The 24,132-nt window shown below is 37.0% G+C and overlaps 2 protein-coding genes across 3 annotated transcripts in view; one reads left to right on the top strand and one right to left on the bottom strand.

The window, feature by feature from the left end:
- Positions 1 to 14,170, bottom strand: part of KBTBD12 (kelch repeat and BTB domain containing 12) — a 100,125-nt gene extending 85,955 nt beyond the window's left edge. The window contains exon 1 of one of the 2 annotated variants that reach the window (XM_070936912.1): positions 14,096 to 14,170. The gene's annotated coding sequence lies outside the window, so the exon portion shown is untranslated. The remainder of the gene's footprint in view (positions 1 to 14,095) is intronic. The other variant, XM_070936913.1, reaches the window with a different exon arrangement.
- Positions 14,171 to 14,660: 490 nt separating this feature from the next.
- Positions 14,661 to 24,132, top strand: part of MGLL (monoglyceride lipase) — a 103,983-nt gene continuing 94,511 nt past the window's right edge. Inside the window, exons 1-2 of the mRNA XM_070936914.1 lie at positions 14,661 to 14,723; positions 15,348 to 15,486. Coding sequence (XP_070793015.1) covers positions 14,714 to 14,723; positions 15,348 to 15,486 — 149 coding nt within the window. The 5' untranslated portion in view covers positions 14,661 to 14,713. The remainder of the gene's footprint in view (positions 14,724 to 15,347; positions 15,487 to 24,132) is intronic.

Here is a 24,132-nt window from a genome sequence, read left to right as displayed (position 1 = left end):
GGATGCTGACATATAAGTATTCATCAACTAAGAGCAAATGTGACAACAGGGCATCTCACTGCTTTTGGACATCACCTTCTATCAGAAGTGCTATCTTAAGTGGCCAATTTTCATTTCCCAAGAAGGGGATGGAAGTGCTGGGAGTTGAGGCTAGTGGGACTAATGGAGCCAAGGCAGCTTCCCTCAGTCTTTATCTCTCTCTCTCTGTGTGTGTGTGTGTGTGTGTGTGTGTGTGTGTGTGTGTGTGTGCGCGCTTGCCTTCCGGTAGTTTTCTGATGGGTGGGGGAACCTTTGACTGGCAGTTTTCATTCTGACTTGATATTTTCCATATTTGATAATATTGCTGCTGGTGCTGCTTCTTTTCTCATTGCTGCTGTTATGATCAGTGAAGCAGATCTTCCAAGAGCCTATTCCGCAAAATTGCAAATGGCTTGCCACATACATCTGATTAAGCCCACTTCAGAAATCAAATTACCTCTTTGCAATTAAACAGGCTGCTTCAGTGAACTACAGCAGAAGGATCTTGCCTAGTCTATTTATCCATGAATGTCAAAATGAAATAATCCCCCTGCTATTAAAGCAAACTGAGGAGCATTGTCTTTGTCCTTGGAAGATCCTCAGTCCATCCCTTATTCCCACTTCCCCGTTGCTTTCCCAATTTCTGCCGAACACCCCTCCCCCCACATTAAATAAGTGGCTATTTTCAGTTGAATAAGAGTGTTCCTTCCCTTTGACTTCATTATTTCATCACATACAAATTTAATTCACTGCAGTTGTACAAATATAGTGAGATTAAGGTGTGTTGTTTATATGCATGAAAGAATTTGGATCTGCAAGATGAAGTGTGTGGTAAATTCATCTCAATTCCACAGAGCATTCAATCTGCTAACACACTCACACAACACCATTATGAGTGGTTCCACTTGTACCTTTTAAATAGTCTAAAATACTTAGCTGAATTTCTCTTTACACTCATTTTGCTCATAACAAGGCAGGTACTTTTATTTATTAATTGGCAGCAGATGAACCTAGTCATAAAGATTTACATACTTTTTTCCTTTTTTGTTTTGAATATTCCATTTAGGATAAATAGTTTTTCACATTCATAGTCATAATCATTTTTTATTTTTTTATTAGTTTTAACCAAACAAATCAGATAATTACATGAATCAAAGATACATCAAAGAGAAAACAAACAGAAAAAATATGGAAAATATCAAGGAAATCTATTGTTATGTAATAGAGGTACTATATATATGAAAATTATATAAATTACAGCAGATTATAGTCCATTGAGATAAACTATAAAATCCATCCACAATTTTGATAAAATTGTAGTTCTGCCTCTGATGTCTCATTAATTTAAGCTTGAAATTTTTTAAATGTAGCAATTGAAGAGGATTTATTAATCCACAATTCAGTTGGTATGTTAGCTAATGTTTTCCAATGTTGCAGAATTAGTCTTTTGACAGCTAAAATTAAATAAATAAGTTTCTTATTTTTAAGCTTCCAATTTGGTCCTATAAATAAATGCAGTAAGCCTAGCTCTGGGGAGTATTTAATTCTTTTTTTAGAGATGGTACTTATCTTCCCAAAACTTTTATGCCAAAAGGGTGTAACTTTATCACATAACCACGACAAATGAAAAAATAAATCTTTTTTTTTTTTTTTTTTTACAATTTCTCCAACATTTGGAAGAACAATTTTCCCTAACAGGAGTCAAATACCAACAATATGTAAACTTCCACTGCATTTCTTGTAGTTGTACTGAAGTTGAAGTGAATCCACCCATTTTCTGTAACTTCTGCCAATTTATCTCCTGTATGGGATTACCAAAATCAGTTACCCAAGCTTCGCTTAAACCACACGGTGGATCCCTTATTTGTGATTTCAAGAATAACCTAAACATTTTTGAAATTGTTCTTTTTGGTTGTTTTAAATAATGAACTGTTAAATTATTGAAATTGATATTGGATCATGTTGCTGAATCTCTTAATATTTCTATTCCAAAAGATATTTAAAGATATGCCCAAAAGATATTTAAGTTGATTCCAGCAGAGGTAACTTATCATCAATTCATTGCTCAATCTAATTTTTATTAAAAGGTTCCCTATTACTAGAAAAATCTTTTAGTCTATAAAAGCTATAATCCTAAAAAGATTTTATTTTAGCCAAACCATTATAATCATCCTAATACATGTTACAGGTAGTCCTTGATTTATGACTACAATTGAGCCCAAAATTTTGGTTGCTAAGTGAGACATTTATTAAGTGAATTTTGCTCCATTTTACAACCTTTCTTCCCACAATTGTTACTTTAGTAACATGGTTGTTAAGTAAATCACTTCCACATTGACTTTGTTTGTCAGAAGATCGCAAAAGGTGGATCACATGATCCCAAGACACTGAAACCATCATAAAGTATGAGTCAGTTGCCAAGCTTCAGAACTCTGATCATGTGACCATGGGGATGCTGCAACGGTCATAAGTGTGAAAAATGGCCATATGTCACTTTTTTCAGTGCTGTTGTAACTTTGAATGGTTATTAAATGAACTGTTGTAAGTCACGGACTACCTGTATTAGAAGAGTTAGGTCAGTTTGACTAGCTGCTCTGGTAAAAATATTTTCAATCTGTTTTATTCTAGAAAAAATATTTTGGGTGAAAAAAACCACTGATTTATAAACTTATCTGGCTCTAACATAGTTAAAATATGAATCCATTCTTTAGAAGACTCTTCCATAATAAATGGAATCATATACTCTAACTGTGCTGCTTGATGATATATTAACAAATTGAGCATGCCCAGCTTCCTGTTTCTGAGGTCTATATTAAATCCTTTTATTTACTGCCAGTTTTTGTGCATGGAAACAGAAGCTTTCTATTTTTCTTTGCCAATGTGTTAAAGCATGATCTGAAATTACTACTGGGAGGCATTGAAATTAAAAGTTAAGCCATGCAAAAATGTACATTTTAACCACAGCAAATTGCCCTAAAATATTGAAATGTTTTGAAGCCCTTTTTTTTCATTACCATATTTAATTTCTTCCCAGTTAGTACACAATTATTTATAAGATTTTATTAATACTTTAGTTATGGTAATGCCTTATTCTTATCTAGAATATTCTTAATGTGCAAAAGGTTTAAATGGTATTGGAATCCTAAAACTGGAAATCTCCTTTTGAATGTTTGTATCTAAAATATTAAATAGTCACAATCATTACAATGAGAAAACAATGAGTATTTTATTTGATTTTTGTATTATCCCATCAGTCCTGCAGTGAGCACAAGGTGGATTATGTAATTTACTTCATTTGTTTTGGTTTCATAGTACCTTTGTGAGGTACTATCTGACAGATTTATAATCTTTACTTGATTTTGAATATATTTTATATTTTATGAATTCTCAAGCCCAAACTATTTTTTCCTCAGTGAGAATAACATGTAGCACAGCAATGAACTTAGAACAGGAAAATGCCATCTTCCCTCTATGCTGTTTAAGACTTTTTTTTAAAAAAAGAAAAAAAGTAAGACATTCGAATATCTGATAAAGAATATTTCATTCAACCAATAGATTAGCATCAAACTGGAGAAGACACATATGTATGTTAGAGGTCTATGTGTAATCTGATTTTTGAGTGAAATTAATTGCTGCTAGTATTACTACAAGCCCAGTGGTGGGATTCAAGTAATTTAACAAACCGTTTCTCTGCCCTAATGATTTCTTCCAACAACCAGTTTGCCAAACTGCACAGAAAGTTAACAACTGGTTCTCCCGAAGTGGTACGAACTGGCTGAATCCCACCACTGTACAAGCCTATATGCTGTTGGTAAGTTAGAGTTTATACAGGATGATAGAAGACAAGATATTTGCTCTATTGTCTCTAGTTTTGGATGCCAATTCCCATTTTCAAAATAAATGTTAAAGAGTTAGACAATGAAGTACTTTTGAGTACCCTAAATGTAACACTAAACAGTATTTGCAGAACTGGAAATAAAGAATCTGCCTTACATTATAGTAACAAGTAATATAAAGATTTTCAGAGAGGATTAAATAATAGGCAGCAGTGCATGACTTTTTTGGAAATCCTTGTGAAAATATTGTATCTTTCATGTAACATAGGACCAAGAACACAAGAAGTGCGGCTCTCTTATGCATCATTACAGACCAATATTTTACTGTTGTACTCATTTGTACAACATAACGAGGTAAACAAAATAAAACTGATTTATTTAACTTTTAATATATACATTCTCTCATGTAGTTTAACTTTAACAAGAATGGCAAGTCCAATGTATTTTAGGAGGCATTTGTATTGTAGTTACACTAGGAAACCAAATTTCTGTCCATGGTAAATTAAGAGGAACATATCACTCAATTAAACATATTATATGCAAACATGCCATTTCTGAACTGAAAATGTTCTTTTTTTAGCATTGAGATTCCGCAAAGTCCATAATTGGAAGAACATGTAATCTATCTGTTGTTCTTGGCACATAGCTGTTTGGAATTCTGAGTATGCAACTATGTCTGACCTGAATATCTATGTTTTGACTTGACCTTGCACCGTTGATATTACTCACTTCTTCCTCAGGTGGTCTTTTTGTTTCAAGATTTAAATCAGAATGAATAGCAGACTGTCAGTCATTTGCTTCTTATTAATTTCATCTACATTTAAGCCAAAGAATAAAAGTTGTATCTGCAAGAGAGTTAATCAAAAGTACACAAAATCTAATTTTTACATTCCTTGCATGCCCAGGATTCTTAAGAAGGGTAAGAGGGTTACATAGGGTGAGCAAAGATGCAAAAAAATAAAATAAAATTGAATATTGTTATTTGGCTAGCCATAAAATATAACATATTGAGTGAAAAACAGGTAAATGCAGGAGAATATTAATGCAACATATTTTGGTCAGGGTACATTGAGATAATGATTTGTATAATAAATCTAATCTAATACTTGTATTTTTGCATTATAATTACTACATTTATCCTAAAATGTACAATCTTATATAAAACTTTTGCCTCCATTGTTCAAACTCAAAAGGGAAACTCTTACTCAGTGTGTTTTTCTTTTTTAACATTTGTAGCACAATGTTACTTACATGATATATTCAATGGGAATCCATATACAGCATTCCATATGGTTACATTATTTTTTAAAACGTTTGCCCAACAAAAATTAAGTATATGCTTGAATATTCCAGATGCTTATGGAAACTCAAAAGGACATATAGTCAATAGTCCAGCTGCTATCCAATGAAACACTACAAAATTGTAGGGAGATTGGCAACCATCACATTTAATGATACTGTAATACATTCCATAATTTGAGTTCTAGTACTGTAAAATAGGGCAAAACTTCCTATTTACTTTATCCACACTATGCATAATTTTATATACTTCTGTCTTATCCCATTACGTTGTCAGACTGTTTCTCAACTCCCCTTGGGGGTTTTATGGTTTTTCGGTTTTATAATTACCATTTGGAGGTGTAGTGGCCAGAATTACACACAGCGACTCAAGATTAATTTTATTTTTTAACTTATTTTTCAGATTTATATATTACACAATCATAATCCCTAGCATTTTCTGTCTGTATGAAAAATTAGCATGTGTATGAGTATATATGTGCACTCATGCACACAGGCATGTACGTCCCTATACAAAATTACTTCAATGTTCTTCACTGTGGAGATAATTTTCTATTTCCTGTCAATTTATGCATTTGGAATTTTTGGTATTCCCATTTTGTTACTGAATAATTTGGTGGTATAGGAACTGATGACAAATACACACTGTAATTTTAAATTTCATCACACATTTTATGTAAATGCAAAAAGTCTTCTGGTACTCCCTTTAATTGTAATTGCTTAGTTTAATAGCATATTACCTAATTATTACTTATTTATAAAGTATTGATATTGTAAGCCACCCAGAGTTATCCTGGTAAGACAGGCAGCCAATAAATTTAATAAATAAATAAATATTTTTTTAAAAAAATATTGCACACTTCCATCTTGCTTATTACAGAAAATCTAAAAACTCCTGAAGCTTTACAATATATGAAATCACATAATTCTGCTTTTAACAATTTATTTGTAAATTTAAAAATTCTTATATGTGAACTACTATAAAAGATGAAAATCTGTTTTGGAATATTTATTAAGTTGGGAGTACTTTCTGCATTTATTGTATAGCTGTTAACACTATTTTCATTTCCTCTCTTTGGCTATTGTTCTTTGTTTGCAATCTACCAGGGTACAGTGCTTTGTTTTTCAATTTCTTTATCTATTTTACTTAGTTCTTAAGGTATCAGAAGTTGCTGGATTTTGATAGGCATCTGAAAACAAAACCAAAGATTACATTATGACAAAGTTGGAAAAGTTTGTGTTTACATTTCTTCAGTATGTTGTACAAAAAGCACTTTTTAAAAAACATAGTTAAATTTTTAGGATGCAACAGGGGACCAGTTTGAAACACACAAATGTGCCCCCTATATTTAATCCACGCATGTACCTTTATGATTGCTCTCTCATGGATCATTTCAGCTTTCAAATGCAATAAACAGTTTTCACCAAGCAGTTATGTGCTCCAGAAGTTTCTAAATCAAAATATACTTACATAATTCTGGCTGGAAAGACCAGTGTTGTAACTTTGGAAGATTTTCTGAGGAAATGAGTTCACAGTAGGAGTGACAGCATATTATTTCTGCTTTCTGCATTCTCATAAAAAAATGCCATAAAATTGTTTTTGGTAGAATGTTCTGACAGAATCAGATGAAAAAGAGCCACAATTGATTGAGAAGACTGAGTAAATTTATACTTGAGCCTTGGCAAAATGGAGCTGCTCTGCTGAAAAATAAGTAGATTTTTTTTCCCTATGGAAATAGTATCATGTTCAACCTCTTCTGGTAATTTTGCATATTCTCTCTCAGGACAGATTCAGAGCTTGGTGCTTTTTCTAGATTTATCATGATTGTAAGAGGCTCAAGTGGTAGCATGAGATGCTTTAATCAATTAAATCAGTAAAGAGCAAGCTAACATTTTGAAAAGGCTGATATTAGTAGTTATTAGTAGAACTGTAACATATATATAGGCAAAGGAATTTTGGAAATTTGTTTTTAACTCCAATATGCCTATTTAAGAGCTTACTGTAGGGTTTTCCTATATTTCAACCACAGAGTGACAGAAATTCAGCTGTCAGGGTTTTTTAGAAATTAAACAGATCTGACTTTTACTTTTAAAGCAACTGAAGCTTGGCTTCAAACATCTAAAGGCATTTTTATTTTCTAGTTATTCCTTAGAAATATTGTCAAGGATTTTCTCCATTTGTCTGACAAATCATCTAAAGGGCTTTCTTGCTTCCCAAAAGAAATAGGCCATGCTCCTGTTGTCTATCATTTCTATGCCAGCAAAAATATTTTCATCCAGACATTTTAATATTTATTATAGTAATTCTGATTTAATTTATTCATTCTTGTAATAATTTCTATGTTGGTGTTCCTGAAGGATTTACCCTGCTTTGATACCTAGCTTGATATCATGGTTAAGAGTGGTATAAAAAAAGTTTTACATTTCTTAATTTTCTTCTAAATCATTGTAAAGCGTTTATATTTCAGAGATAACTCATGTACTCCTAGTGTAGTTATTATTGAAGCTATGTATTCTATTTATATCTCACCGTTATTTCTTATAGTTCAAGGTGACATACAAAATGTCCCCTGCTCCTATTTTCCACACAGCAAACATCCTGTGAGGTGGGTTGAGATGAGAGTGCGCGACTGGCCCTAAGGCACCCAGCCAGATTTGACATCAGATGCCACTTTCCTAGTTTCCTAGTACCAAGTCCAGCACCTTAACCATGAGACCATGGGTCTTTTTAGCAATGGGTATGAGTTGTCAATCTACTCTTCAGATATTCTACCTGAATATCATATTAACCACATAATAATATTAGTTTTATTAAGGCAGCATTTTTCTCCTTCTGATAAATGTAAACAATGCAATATAATTTGATAGAAAATCAGAGTACAAATTGCTTTCTATTACTTCTCCTCTTTAAAAAGACATGTAAACCCAAAGATAGCCTTTCACTGTTCTATTTCCTCATTGGTAAAAGAAAATTTGTTCGTCTAAATTACTAGTGGTACTTTATGGGTCCTAATCTAAGAAAGCAGAGAAAACAAGAAAAACCTCTTGCTGGTATTGGTTTATTTAAAGTCATATACCAGCTGTCAATAGAATACACAATTCTATTCCAAACGAAAAGAGAACACAGACAATTTAAAAGAAAAAGGGAAAAAACCCTTGGCTCCTTATCACACTAAAAGCTTGTTTCTATGTTTTACAACTTTTGGAATGTCTGTATTTATGCAGATAAAACCTTTATTGGAAAATTTGAATTAATGTTTTAAAGATTTGCATAAATGTTTGATACTTTAAGAACAAAGGCTGGTAACCAAAAAGCATATGAAACCAGAATTATTCACCTTGAAAATTCCAATAAAAATTTGTAACAGATGTGGCAAATGTTCTGAAAATCAATCAAATTCTTCGGGATGATATGACCTGTTGAATTCTTGTGGTCTCAAGAAGTTAATTGTTGCAGGTTCATTTGAATTAAAATAATAGCAGTCTTTTTATGTCTTTTATTTTTTTTAACTATTTAGATTGAGCAGGCTTGGGAGTAGTGTTTCTGTACTATAATTTCAGTACAATCCACCCAAGAATCCCAGTCGGTTTTTCAGTTGTTTGTTTTCTTTTTTTAATGTTTCTTCTTACTTTATATAAATATCTTTTTCCTTCTCTCTGTGGTATTGAAGGTCATTTAAAGATCAAGGAAGAGCAGATAAATATATCACCCCTTTTCTGATCCTGCCAGAGGTTTTCAACTAGTGCAATCAATGTTGTTTCATCAGTCTAGCCAGACCTGGAACCCAACAAGAAGGCACCCAAATAATCAATTTCCTACATCGTCTCTAAAGCTACAACCCAGCCACTTTTACAATAAACTTCCCTAGAAATGAAAAACTGGAGATAGATTTTCCAACATAGTAGATTCATCAATGGCTACTTTATGAAAGGATAGACCACTGCCTCACACTTCATTCAAGGATGAAATCCACACCATTTACACAAGCCTTGGCTTCAAGGATCTGTTCACTTTCTTAGGAATAACAGGCTCAAGCTGCCCCAAATAATCACACTAGAATGTAACTCAGCCAATTCAATGGGACCTGTGTAATTCAGTCAAAACAAATCCAAGCAAATTTATCACTAGCACTGATGATGTTACCTAGTTTGGGTAATGAAATATCTGCAAGAAAACAACCTCAGAGAGCTCCAAGGGCCCTTCATTTCAACCCTGAGCTACAAATATTCTCCTTTATAGGTATCCCATATGGGCATCAAATGCTTCAGAAAGCACGCAAATGAGAAAAAAATTGCCTCCAGGCACACTTCCACCAAGGAACAACTTTTCTCCCTGCATGAATGCCTACAACAGCATGCCCTACCTACCAGTGTCAAATACAAACCTCCCATCAACTGCATAGCTGGATGGAAAGTAGTCCAAGAAAGCGGGTGAAAAATGATACAACTCATGATCACAGATGCACACCTCAGATTAAACAGATATCTGCACACCATAGCAAATCTCAAGGAACAGCTGGAACAGACCATCACACCAGAGTATATGGAGAGACTAGCCACTACCATCATGAGCACTTCCCAGAGACATTCCAGAAAAAGAAAAACTAAACTGCAAACCAAACTCCTCAAACTCAGAATCAGAGGCACCCGAGCCTGAATAGATGGTCAACATGTCCAGTGTCCAGTATGCATTGCAGAACACAGGATACTGCAACAAGAAATATACTTGATAGGAGCCTCAAATAGTCCTTCTAATCACCCTGTAAATGGTTTTCTGACTCTAAGAGGGACCAGAAGATCAGATAAACTTCTTGGAGTCAGAGGTAGGAACTCTAAACAAGGGTGCTGGATGGCAATCTGTAAATGCAGTAAAAGCAGCACAGTAATTACATTTTGTGGCTTTGATTGTCATAGATTTGCTATTTGTCTTTCTATAAAACCACTCTATGAAACTCTTCTGCTGTTTCATCACTCAAGAGTTCCTCTGAAAACCAAATCCTCTGATCTAAGATCCAAGTGCAGAGAGAAGTCCATGTCCTCATGTGAAACTTATATACAAGTCAGGTAGCTGTATATGGTACAGACAGAACATGTCAAAATGGCAGGCTCCAGATTAGCAAAGGAGTTAGGTAAAGCCATATACTCTCTGCTCATGTATTCAGCCTACACGCTAAATATATATTAAGGAAAGTTGGCTTGGAAAATGAACATGGGACCTGTGCTATGCTGATGACATTACTCTGATAGTCAAAAACATAAAACATCCGCAAGCTCTTGTGATAAAAATCAAGGGATGCTTGATAAAAATGGAACTAAAATGAAATACTGTATAAAGACAAACTAGTGACAACAGGTACAATCAGCCTTAGAATTAACGATGAAGATACTGAAGAAGTGAATAGCTTCTGCCTTTTAGGATCAGCCATTAGCAGTAAAGGAACAAGCAATCAAGAAATATGCCGCAGATTGGCACTTCATAAAACAGCCATGAAGGCCTTGGAAAAGATATTTGGATGTCTTGATGTGACTATGACTACAAAGATTAGAACAGTGCCAGGAATGGTATTTCCTGTGACACTCAATAGAAGTGAAGTCCATAAAGTCTACCCAATCGGTCTTTGAAGGAGCAAGATAGAAAGAGTACTGACGCTTTTGAACTTTAGTGTTGGAAGACTCCTTAATAAAACAAACAAGTGGATGACTGAACAAATCAACCTAGAGTTCTCATTTAAGGCACAAATGATTAGGCTCAAATTATTCTATTTCAGACACATTTTACAAAGACTTAGCTCTCTGGAGAAGGCTACAGCACAGGGAAAGTTGGAAGAAAAAGACTATTAAGAGCAAGGTGGATAGACAGTAGCAATCCCAGAACCTACCTTAATAAAAAATTTTTACCTGAGATTATCTTGGAGCATGCCTCTGAAAACCACAATGGTCTTCCAGATGGCATTAGCCTCTCCCCATTCCTGCCCAGGGGTTGCAGCTGATGTGACATCTACTATGTATGTCCCCAGCTGTTAGGTCAGGTCCATAATTTTACTGGTGGACCTGAACTCTGGAGTTGCCCCCACTCCCCAGCTCAAAATTAGTCAGGGAGAAGATTAAAATTTCCAATAAGCCTTCAGATTCTAGCAAAGTGTTGCTTGATATAACTTGGTGTTGCGCCATGTAGGACTTTAAAGGTTAAAAACAGCACTTTGAACTAGCCACAGAAGCCTAATGATAATCTACACAATGAGTTTAAGATAAGTTTTATTTTTGACTGGCAGAGTTGTCTCAGTAGTGAATCTCCCTAACAGAACTTTGGACTAGCCAAAAGCAGCCACATGTAAATTGTTACAGTACCCCCTACCACCTCCTTAACCGCACGATGATCAAGTTTAATTATTTATTTTTCAGTTATTTCAAACATCTAAAACTCTTATTGGACCACTATTTATTTTTTGCTGGGCATAATCAGCACATTCTGTGATATACAATCCAATTGAATATATCTTGTATTTAATAGTGAGTTGTGCTGAATATTAAGTACAGTATGTATTAGAGACAATATCCTGCATTAACTGGGTGTCAGTGGGAAGTCTGCAAACAGGATGAGGTTAGAAGAACCTACCTTATGTTCTTCAAAACCCATATTGAGAGGCCTGCTGCCTCTGAGAGTGAAGATCGAAGCAACTTACATGGCTGGCATCAATAGACTTAATTCTCTATGTATTTGTTTAATCCTCCCAGAAGGCTAAACAGGTTCATTGCCATTATAACATCTTGTACTGTCATAGAGAATTCACTTGAGTGAATTGCTATTAATCCCGTCCCACCTCAGCTTAATAGCTGAGCCTGGTTACACAATTATGGGAGAAAGAAGATTCCCTAGCTGCTTTTTTAAAACTATGAGTAATTTTATACCTTTTTATTATATTCCAATTTGTTTGCCATTTTTTTAATAAGTGAAATATCCCCAGATTGTGCTACCTTTCCTTAAAGGGATCGTGCTCAAGTTCTGTTACCATTTTGATTGCCAAGTAATGTCCAGAACTGAATACACCATTTTAATTGTGATAAAACCTCAATTGTGTCATCAATTGTATACATACATTGCCTTTGTGAACACCCTCTTTCTTTCAGGACAAGAACATCTTCTCAATTTTTGTGAAATAAAAATTTCAGGTAATTTTGTGTAATTTTCCAGAAATTCTTATTTCACAAAGATAGAGATGTTCATGTCCTGAAACAAAGAGGCTTTTCACATTCTCAAACTTTTAATCTTAATTAGATGCAAAATTCCACTCACACTTAAATATTATGATCTCTCTTCTGCACTAGCAATTTATAGTGTCACACAGTGAGCACTGGGGCCTTTACACCTACCTTGTTGGGGGAAAATATTTCCACAGGGACGGGGATGGGTCAGATATTCTATAAATTGCCAGCAAAATAATATTTATTTTCAGCCCAACTCAACCTCGTAGGGTTGTGGGGAAAATAGGAGGAAAGAGTACAGGTAGCCCTGGACTTACAACCCACAACAGAGCCGAAAAATTCTGTTGCTAAGCAAGATAGATGTTAAGTGAGTGTTGCCCCATTTCATGACCTTTCTTGGCAGAGTTGTTAAGCGAATCACTGAAGTTGTTAAGTTAGTAACATGGTTCTTAAGGGAATCTGGCTTCCCCATTGATTTTGCTGGTCAGAAGGTCACAAAAGGTGATCACGTGACCCCAGGTCACTGCAACGGTCAAAAATATGAACCAGTTGCCAGGCGCCCAAATTTTGATCACTTGACCATGGCCCCGCTGCGACAGTTGTAAGTGTGAGACGGTCCAAAGTCACTTTTTTCAGTGCCGTTGTAACTTCAAACACACACTAAACGAATGGTTTTGAGTCGAGGACTATCTGTATTGGCATATTGACCAATTATATATGAAAAAAGTGGGATAAAAATCTGAAAAGAAAATGTTTAATAATGAACGAGTAAAGCCCCCCCACCCTTCTCCTCAGTGGTTCAGCAATAGTCTTCTCCTCCTGGGCAGAGAAGCTATAAAGCTGTCTGGCTTTATGTAGCTGGGGACAGAGGGCAGCTGTTCGCTTCCCAGGATCCATTTCCAACTGAAGCACCGGGACTGAACCAGCAGCAGCAATAGCAGCAGAAGCAGAAGCGCGCACCGAGCTCTTTCAACTCCTCCAGAGGCGCGCGTCGACGCTGTTGCACGAACGCCCGTCCCGCTCAGTACCGGGGCCCTCGCTGCCAGGGCCAAAAAAGACCTGCCCGGGCTGCCCCTGTACCTAAGGAAACCATCTGGCCGCGAGTTTGGCGTGCAAGAAAGGTCAGCGCGGCCACAAGTGAGCGCCGCTGGGGAGCGGCTGCCGCTCCTCCTCCCTTTCGGCGCGCCTGCCCTCCCTGACACGAAAACATGTATTTTATTATTATTATTATTATTATTATTATTATTATTTGCTTGCGCTTTAGAATAAAACCTCCAGGGCTTCGGCCGGTCTGATTAACAGGCGTGTGAACGAAGGAGCGCTTCGGCGCCTGGCAGCACCAGCTCTCGCAGGGGCGGCAAGCGCAACTCCTCCCAGCACCTGGTCACCAAGCCCTTCCCTCCTCCCGGCTTGCCTCCATTGCCCCAGCCCAGAGCAGGCAGCGTGCGCTTCCATTGGGCACGGCTCGCGTTTCCCTTTGCTTGCGCGGCTCGCGGGCGGCCAGAGCTTTGGCTGGCTGCTCCTTTTCAAAGCCCGCGAGCACCGTTTTGTGCGCGAGGCGCGCAAGACCTGAACCCCAAGCACAGCCTTGTGTGTGTGTTTTTTAAATAAACTCCTCGGTTCTTCTTGGATTTCAACCCGGGATATTTTCGCGCAACCCCTTCTACAAGGTAGTGGAAGGATACCCAGATATTTCCCCGGGGGAGGGGGGAAGAGAAATCCCTCCTCCCGTTCCTTACCGTTCAGCTCATCCCTCTGCTACTTGCATTTAGTTTGAAAGCAACCTGCAGCCAGCCTCGCCTGGGAAGTTTCCGTTCAGCTGCCTCGCCGCTTAGTGCGTTCAAGGTGCCTTTGATAAGTCTCTCTGGGTGTGTTTTCCTGTAAGCCGCTGCTAGGAATCGGACTGTTGCTTTCCCAGCTCTTCATCACAGGCAATCCCCCCCCCTTCCCGCCACCTTCCTCTTCCAGCCCACATACCCGATTTGCTGGAGATGAAGGGGAGGGAGTGATGAAATGAACGAGAAGCGGTTACATTGATTAAGACTAGTTTCCTCTTCAAACGGCGGCTCGGGAGAGAAAGAAAGCGCAGAGCGAAAGGCGATCCGAGGCGGCAGCCCAAAGAGCTTGGGGAAGAAGGGGTGGTGGAGGGGAGGGGTGGGGGAGATCAGAGCCTTGCTGTTGGCAGCGGCGAAGCTTTTGCTGCCTTTTTTGCAACGGCGAAGGATTGCTTCTAAGCGCTAGGGGTGCTGGCTGTTAGGGCGCTTCTGCAGTTCGCCGTCAACATGCACGCGCGCTCTATCTGACTGCATTTGACTTATAATGCCGGCTTCTCTTTGGAATGCAAAACCGTGCACAGGATGAAATCAGGTTTGTTATGACTATTCTTTGTGTGTGCGTGTGACCATATTTGAAAAGAAAAAAAAAACATTCCCCGCGTTTCAAACCCCCCCCCCCAGATGTCAGAAAGGATCATAGCAACAAGACAGTGGCAGCCTCAGTGGCACCCTCATTACAGGGTGTCTCGTGCTCATCTTTTGATATGTTCTTTTAAAAAAAAAAAAAAGATGATGAATCTTTTATGCAGCTGGCTTCTTGGAACCATCCAGGAGCATCCCAATTTGCAGTACATTGCTGTTTAGAAGAAATGCAGTTTTTTAAAAAACCTGTAAGATCCCCTTCTTTAACGACAGAAAATAAACATAGGTGGGAAGGAGGGTAAAAGGCAGTGAGGAGCCTATGTGGTAAAGTGTTTTTTTTTCTTGCTTTGCCCCCACCTCTTGAGAATCCCCCCCTCCTGCCCCCCAGTTCTTTGCCTCACACAGTGAGTCTTCCATCTGAAAAGCAGCTGCCTGGGTTTCTGTATCTTTGAAAAGTAAAACAGGTTAAGTTATGGGTTAACTCCTCTCCTTCTACTAAGTAGATTCTTTCAATAACAGTCCTTCCACCTGTTCTGTTCAAAAGCATGTCTTGATTTCTTTCCATGTTTTGCAGGTCACTCTGCCAGAATGCCAGAAGAAAATTCCCCACGGTCCACTCCCCAGAAAATCCCATATCAGGAGCTTCCTCACTTGGTCAATGCTGATGGGCAGTATCTTTTCTGCAGGTACTGGAAGCCAGCTGCTGCTCCAAGGTGAGCACTGTTTAACAATGCATTTGTTGTCTGTGATAAATACACCATTCATTCAGTTCCACGGTTGTTTGTTCAATGGTCCATGGAATAATAGAAATGTCCTTGCCCCAAACAATCTCTTAGCAAAAGAAACCTTGATCCTTTAGCATTTGCACTAAACTAAAGCAGTAGGTTGAAATCTTGCTTTGAGTAACGGTTCCTAAACCCACCCAAGTGCCTGTATATTTCAGCAATAAGAGAAGAACTGGTTATTAATCATTCAGCCTCCTACTCATGAGAATAGGACTTGTTACATGCATAAGTAAAAGCAACTCAGATGAGTAAGGTTTGATAATTCGGATAATTCTCTCTTTCTGTCTTTCTCTTTTAGTTCAATGAAATGAAACAGTGAACCCTGTGTTTTGGCATTGAAATAGGTATTTTAATTGGGCGGTATTGCATTCAAAAGATATGTGAAGCTTAGTCTAAGTTATTTAGGTATCAGTTACAATTTGTCATTTGCTGTGACATTCTTCTACTGTATTTTGGCTATAGGCTTATGAGGGCCTCTAGTACACAAAATATACTTACAGTAATTTAAGAAGTAAATGATTAGCCATTAGGTAATCCTATTTTCATAATGCCATATGAAATAATGTGTTTGTCCCTGTAATTTATAATTCAGAAAGGCTGTGATACTCTGAATGAAGATACTATTTGGATTTTCTCTCCCCCCCCCCATTCTATTTGTGGAGTAGAGTAATGCACATAAAAAGGTGATTTTGTTGTTCAGAATAATCTTTTTTACTGTTATATTGCAAAGAAATCTCCAATTTTAGAAAATAATTACTCCAAAGCAATTCTTCTATTTTAGTAGATGTTAAAGCATTCTGGCTTGAGAAGTTAATAAACTTTGTATGATGCGCTAAATGATTCATCAGAGGATAAAGAGAGAAAGACAAGTCAAATCAGGGCTCCACTTAACTTACTTTTCTAAAAAGAAGAGTGGCAGTGTGACAAACATGGTGCAACATCTTCTGCATGGTCATCTCCAGTTTTCATACTAGGTTTTTTGGGCAGGTGGGTCAGTTCATTCTTGTGAATTTATGGACAGGTTGCAAGACACAGTGAACTATTGAATTTAACTACCAGTATGCGGATGTTTTACGAAAGCTTGTGGTATCAGTTACTCAGTGGTATGTGACATTTATAAACCACAGAAGTTAAAGACCAAACAAAGTGCTCCTTTCAACAAAATAGGTTCTTTCCCAATTACTTGAGGGGTTTTTTTTTACCATAATGTACTGTTTCCCATATCATTCATGTATGATTCACTTAAAAATCCATTCATCTAATTCAGGGCCCATCTTAAGCCTCTGACCTTTCACCTAGAAACCAAACCTGAAGAATCTTTGTGCTTTGTTCCCTTCAGCACCCAAAGTTACCCTCCAAAATAGAACTTCAGAGTCATTTCAAAAGCATTGCTTCAGCAGCTCGTGCCTTTTTTCCTGGCTTTGTGAGCTTTGGATGTATGCATTGAGGGGCTTTTTTCTAAGGCCTGCTAAGGCCAGGGGACAAAGGTAACATGATTTGGGACTGCCTTTGAAGCATCTCTTTGGGTCTGACTCTGAGTACATGTTTCATAAAAGTAACTTCACCAAGCCCAGTGGAAAACTTTTGGGCGATACTTGTAATGAGAGACCTGGCATCTTCCTAAAGATTTCAGCTATTGAACCAATGCATTCTTAAAACAAGCTGCTTCTATGAAAATTATCCTGTTCCTATTATAATGCTAATTAATCATTAACTGCCTACAGTGTTCTTCGATGAGTTGCTGAATCGCATTCCCCATTTTGTGTTTAATTTCTAAGCGAATTAGTGTAGTTCACATGAGTCTTTGATCAAGAAATGAAAGGATGGTAAAGAAGTGAAAGTTAGAATTTGGCATTTCAGGCCTCTGGTAGCTTGTCTTGTTAGAGCTCTGCATACCCCAAGTGGTTAATTGATAGCAAGAGTGTCCTGGTTTTCTGACAACAAAGTAAACACGATCAGTTCTGTTCACTTACAAGTGGCTCTTAACTGTGTGGAACCATTTATTTTTAGCCTCTATTGTATTGTGCTGGCAGGGTTTGAGAGGGAGATTATAGGTTGCTGGAGAATAATTTGTCAACTGCAGCCAACTTTCATGGGACAGTCTTGAAATACATGGAGAAAGAGATTCCTCATTGTCTTCTACTATGTGGTAGATTTTCATGACTCATCTGTGGAAGCGCTGAAGATTTGCTAGGTTTTAAATGATGAATGGCATGAGTTGGGGGACAGCTTTGAATCATTTTTACAGTACTATTAATCTGACAGAATTTCAGATACTGAAGACAAATCAGTTGCAGTTTCGTTAGCTATAACACAAGAGATTCACATTTATGTTTCTCCTCTTGAGTATAGGTTTGGACTGAACAGGCCACTGGAATTTGTAAGAAAAACACTAAGAGCTGCTAGACTTCCTGTAGTGTGAAAACTTTTGGACTTTCCCTATGCAAAAGTTGTTTCATACACATACCTCCTTGCATGAAGAGGAACAAAAAAAAAAAAAAAGCCAGCACATGTAAGCTTTATCAACATGCTTGTTCTCTCATTCACAATGTTATATTTGCCAAAAGCAGTTCTGATTGTGTATGCATCCTGTCTCCAAATTTCATTTATTTTTCCTAAGAAGGAAAAGCAATACATTTGAAATAACCACATAGACTATTTTTGAATAAATAGTTTAGAACTTTTTCTCTCTCTGGCACATTCTGTTGGGATTTTTAAAATACATGCATACATACGGCTGTCTGTGTGTGTATACACACCTACCAAAATTATTCCTAGATATCCTCTAGTAGGGATGCCAATTTACTGCATATTGTAGGATAATCTTTTATCCCAGTTCTCATAGAAAATTAGATTTTATCATCCAGGTCAATTAATGTTAAAAACAGGTACTGGAAAGCAGGTGATATTAGAGTGAAAATCTGTTAAACATACAGACAAGAATAATGACTATTCCCTAAATTCAGTTTACATTTACATAAGTGCCCCCATCACTTGTATGTTTTCTGTTCAGGCACCTTTTGCACATATTCACTTTTTTTTCTATGGCTACAGTGAGTGGGAAAAAAAGATCCTGGTAACTATCCCACAATCATTCTTAACGTATAGAACTACATGGTGATTAATAAACTCATGTCTCCCTGTCGGATTTCCTTTGGCTTAGCAGATGGGATTAATTTAATAAAATTGATCCTGCATTTGGTAAGTAAGGAAGGGGTAGATAGCAGAAGGTGCAAAAGTATTTGGATTTCATATTAAGGAAGCGGAATGAAGAAAGACTGAATTTTTGAGAAGTGACAACTTGTTGCTGAACTACTGTCCAGTAGAACCAGGACAAAACTCTAAGCTGAGTTGTGGAAAAGAAAGAAAGGGAAGGGGGGAAGTGGTTGGGTGGGTTTTTTTTTCCAGGATTGTGGTAGGGCCCCTTTTCTAAGGTTAATCTTGAGTGCAGAGTAGACTTATTATGTCATTTCCTATTTCCTAGGTATAGATAAGCAATCTGAGACCTCCAGTTCTTTTGAATCTCGCTTCCCTATCAGGCACAGTCAACATGGCCACCTTAAAATGATTATAGGAGCTATAATCCAAAATTTGGATCTGAAGTCCTAGGTTGCTTATCATCGTCCTAGTAAGTGTAAACTAGAAACATGGAAGCCAGTGTGACACACTAAGTAAACCAGTTGTGCTTTGGTTAAAGTGACAAGTAGATCATACACCACCTGTTATACTGTGGGGTAGACTAAAATTTTTTCATGATTTATTTTAGGATGTGCATTTTATTCAGTACATGGCGGAATGTGTGGGATTTTTTCCTTCTACAATAATTGGATATTGAGGTAAAGCAGTGCAGCTGTGCCTCTCCACCTGCAGAAGCATTTCAACTTATTGAACGTGATTTGTGTGAACTGTGATTAAGTCCTTTTAAAATGCAAATCATTTTGATATATAATATGGGTTGGGGTAACTGAGTCATTTCTCATAACAAGAAAAAAATGTTTGTTTTAAGGCTGTGATCAGATCTCTGGTACTAAGCAAGATAGTAATGTATAATTTAAGTTATAGCTGTACCGTAGAAGAATAAGTTCAGAACAGTTCAACATTGTTTGGAAAACTGGATAATCATTAAACCGAATATCTACCTTTTAAATACAATCAGTATGCAGCTGTACATTTTCACCATGGTTAAACCTAGTCTTTCCTATAAGATCTTTAAAACTACAACCCTAGGCCCATTTACTTGGAAGTAAGCCACACTGAACTCATTGAAATTTACTTCTAAGTTCCTCCGTGTGAATAAATCTATTTCAGTTTTGCTGACTGCCCGTCCAATGGCTGTCTTTCAAAGCTTCTTAAATACATACATTTTTATTTTCCATGTATGGTTGCATAAAGCATCTGACTCTGTTGAGGTAAAAGCATGCTTATTACTTCTGTGTATCTGAGACTGACTCTTGTGTTTAAAAACTAATAAATGGCCTTCCCTATGTTTGAATACACACACGCCATTTAAGGAAGATGCTCATGCATACCATTTAAGGAAGATGCTTACTTTGAGTTCCATAGACAAAAGAGAATTGCATCATATGCTATTTTTCTGGAGGAAAAAATGATGCTTGCTTTATCTACACACTGTTTTCTGGAACTCCATCTATATGTGAGTATTACACACATACAGACCATTTTCCAAACTGTAGCCAAACAACTGAAAAATCCTCTCTTTCTCCCTCGCTCTCTCTCTCTCTCCCTCCCTCCCTCCCCCTCTCCCTCCCTTCTTCCCTCTCCCTCCCTCCCTCCTAATTATTTCAGCTAAAATTATTCAATTAACTAGCTGTTATATGATATATTGTTACATTAAAATATATATTTTACATTCATGGAAGTTTATATCTGACCCTTGAAACACATATCAGATGATATAACAATGGTGACTATTCATGGGCCAGCCTGCTTGTCCTCATGCAACTTTCCTGCTGCAAAACCAAGATAAAAATGATCAGATTAATGAGTCCTGTGTTTCTAAAATGAGACAAGGAGAACCTCTACAGAATCTATCTTCTTATTTAAAATTAGTTTATTATCCCTTGCTTTGCTGTTCTTTGAGGTGATAAAAGAATCACAAAAGATGTGCTGTTAACATTTAGTAAGAGGATCACTGTGTTTCAGCAGAATTCAGAACAGTCAGTGAAATAAAAACTTGAAACCTGTTTGCAAACAGTGAAACAGAATTATCCCAGTCCCTTAGGTGCCATCTATGATGATCTCCTAAAGTTATTACCAAATTGTAATTTTAAAAATTAAAACAAGAAGATGAATTTATTAAATATCCCTGACTGTACTAAATGTACATGAAATCAAATTCAGTTTTTGACTTCTCCCTGCCCGTTACTGTTCGGAATGCAGCCCCTGGGGACAGTGCAAAGGCCAAGGGGTACCATTGGCACTGAGAAGGTTGTGCATCCCCGGCACCAAAGTACCAGAGGATGGTTTTCTTGGCATTAAGAGTTTTCTTTATCAGCACGGATGGCCTGTTCCCAGAACCTGCTGTGCTTCAAGAAATAACCCAGTAGAGCAGAGAGTATGGTTTTCTCTACCATATTCCTGTTAGAGTTAATAGTCCTCGCTAGTGATGAGCACCATTAATTCAAGTTCTGCTAGTTTATTTATTACAGATGAATTAGAATTTTTGACTCTGTAGCAGTTATGTATGATGACATGCAGATCTTAATCTTGGGTTACAGATGTAGTGCCTAGAGAGAGTTTTAACCCTACCAATGTGCATTTGAATCTAATACGTTTAGAGTATACGTAACAGTCAAAACTATTGAGTCAGCTCCATTCTTCATAATAAGTAGTATGTATATGAGATAGATAGATACACACATACACACACACACACATCCCATACTGTGTTTTAGTATGATTTAAAATCTTTTGCACCAGAATATACTTATCTTGATGTTATAAAAAATGCTTCAAATGAAAGTTACTTTGTGGCATGATATTAATTCTTAGAAAATGCTATTATCAAATTTACAAACTGTACCTAGTTGGGAATCTAACAGGCACAGTATATCAGGTTTAACTATTTCAGGCCATAGAAATTTTAAAAATAACCAAAAAAATCCTAAATAGATAATAGAAGTAAACTACTTATAATAGATGCAGAATAATATCTCCAATGTATAAAAATACAACTTCAATTTTATAATTACTTGGATGATTATAAATTTGTGTTCTGTGCCTGATATGTGATTGCTTTTCCTTGGTTAAAAGTTCAGCATTTGAAACGATTGCTGCTAGTTGTGAGCAAAGATAATCTTCTATATTTAGCTTATTTCTATACTTGTTTTTGTTGCTGCATATAAAGGGAAGATTGTCTCACAAAAGCATGTTGGTGCAAGTGACATAAGATATTTCAAGCTCCACTGGTAATTACAAGATATTCTTTTAAAAGCTCTATCCAGAACTTTATAAGTTCTACACAAGGAAATGTTGTTTGTAAAATGAAACCAGACAAATTTAATTTCTCAAAACCTATTCCATAAGTAGCAGCAGTAACAACAGTATTGAATTTTGTCTTTCCTTTTCTGTTTTTATCTTTTTCTATACTATGTTGATGGCATGGATTTTTTTTTTCCATTGTAAATGTCTGGCTGATGTCACCTTGATTATTAAGCAGAGTTGGGGACATGCATGCGCATACGGAAAAATATGTCTGCAGTGTGGAAAGTGAAGAAGCAGGAAAGGGTCCACCAAGATTGCTCTTGCAGCATTAAAAATGAGGTAGGCAGAGCATCGAGTTTCGTGTGAATGCACTCAGCAAGAGAAAGGCAGCCAGTTGCCTTGTTCATGAGGCACGTGCAAACACTGGTAATATACAGCCAGTGAGAGGTGAAGAGTACCGTAGAATCAAGGCAGCAGTAGGTGACTGAATGTGTTTGAAGTTTAGTGATTTTTTTCGACCCTTAGTCATTTTTGAAGGACGTTTTCCTCCCCTTAGTCTTGGTTTGAAAAGCCCTATCTTAGAAAACAATATCAACATTTAAGAATCTCTGGAACAATGGGCAGAAAACAGGAAAATGTCAGTTTCCACATTTGGATTGGAAAAATTAAAGGCAGGTATAGGATAATGGGAAAGCAGTACATGTGAAAGAAAAATAGGTATCTTGATCATTGCAAAAACCAGTGCAATCTTAGGTTGCATAAACAAGTATAGCATCAAAATCAAGGGAAATTGTCATTTCTCTATTCTGTGCTGGTCTTACCACACCTAAAATAGTTCTGGGCCATGCATTTTAGAAAGGACATTAACAAACTGGAATATGTGTAGAGGATAAAAACCAAGATGATAAGGGATAAGACCTGGGAGGGAAAATTTAAGAGGAACAAGTAGAGGCATAGTACACGAAGAAAATTTAAAAAGGTGCGGGGAGGAGCATGTAAAAGATGGGCAGAATTGTTTGTTGTTTTTCAAGAAGACACAATTAGTACATTTTAAATTAGGAAATAGATTTCAATTGGACAACATAAAAATATCTTAACGATAAGAGCTCTTCAGCAAAGGAACAACTACTTCAGGAGGTGGTAGGCTCTCCACTGGAGACTGGATGGCTGTTTGTCAGAGGTTACAAGTAAAATGGATTTTTGTACAAGGCAAGGATTGGACTAGGTATCTCCAAAGTCCTTTCCAATCCTTGTATTACATGATAGAAGAAGTAGACATCTGTCCATGGAGAGATGCTAAATTTACAGAAAACAAATACTTATTAAAAGGAACTCAAATAAAAATCACAAAATGATACCAAATGTTCCTTTTATGCTTTAGTTAAAATGAATGCATAATAATGCTGATCATGCAATGGAATAAAATGTGCAACATTTTAAGAGCAGACTGTTGACTTAAGAATTCAATTTTATTTTGAATTTCTAATGTTCGTAACAAATCCATTTGTATGAAAATACTATCCTCTCTTTAAATAGCGATGCCCAGGTAAGGTGAAAGCAAATCACATTATTTTAAGTATGAGGATAAGTGATAATTCCCTTAAGGGAAAAACTCAGACCTAGCAAACAATGACTATTGTTCAATTTTCCAGAATTCTCAAGCTTACAGAAAATGAAATGTAATCCTATCCAAATATGGAGAGCAAAGATGATTTACTCCTCAATACTTTTAGTCAATTTTAGGACAGTATTACAAGATGTTAATTATGCATTCCCTGTCACTTCAGTAGCATTTTAGATTTCTCCATAGTATTGATGGGAGAGTCCAGGATGGGTTGCTCTAGCCTCGTAGCTCTATGGACTGAGTTGAATTTCTGAGGACACGAGGCGTGTCCTGGTAATATTCCCCAGTTTTTCAACTCAGTCTCATCTTATGGACGCTATTTTCTCAGCTCCATAGGGCTTCTGAGCTGAACTTAAATTTGGCTGTTTAAGGAATCCCTGTAATTCTTCCTTTTTTCTAAACAAGCCACCGGCTAGAATCAACCTTGGACTCTTCCATCAGGTACTTAGGGCTCTCTGCGGCAACGGATTAGAGCCTGGGATGGCTGCCCACTTTGCCCCTCCCCC

The sequence above is a fragment of the Pituophis catenifer genome, unplaced genomic scaffold (assembly GCF_029215685.1).
Source record: "Pituophis catenifer annectens isolate HBS135680 unplaced genomic scaffold, rPitCat1.0.hap2 SCAF_2, whole genome shotgun sequence".
NCBI lineage: Eukaryota > Metazoa > Chordata > Lepidosauria > Squamata > Colubridae > Pituophis > Pituophis catenifer.
This window is presented reverse-complemented; position numbering and strand designations above follow the sequence as displayed.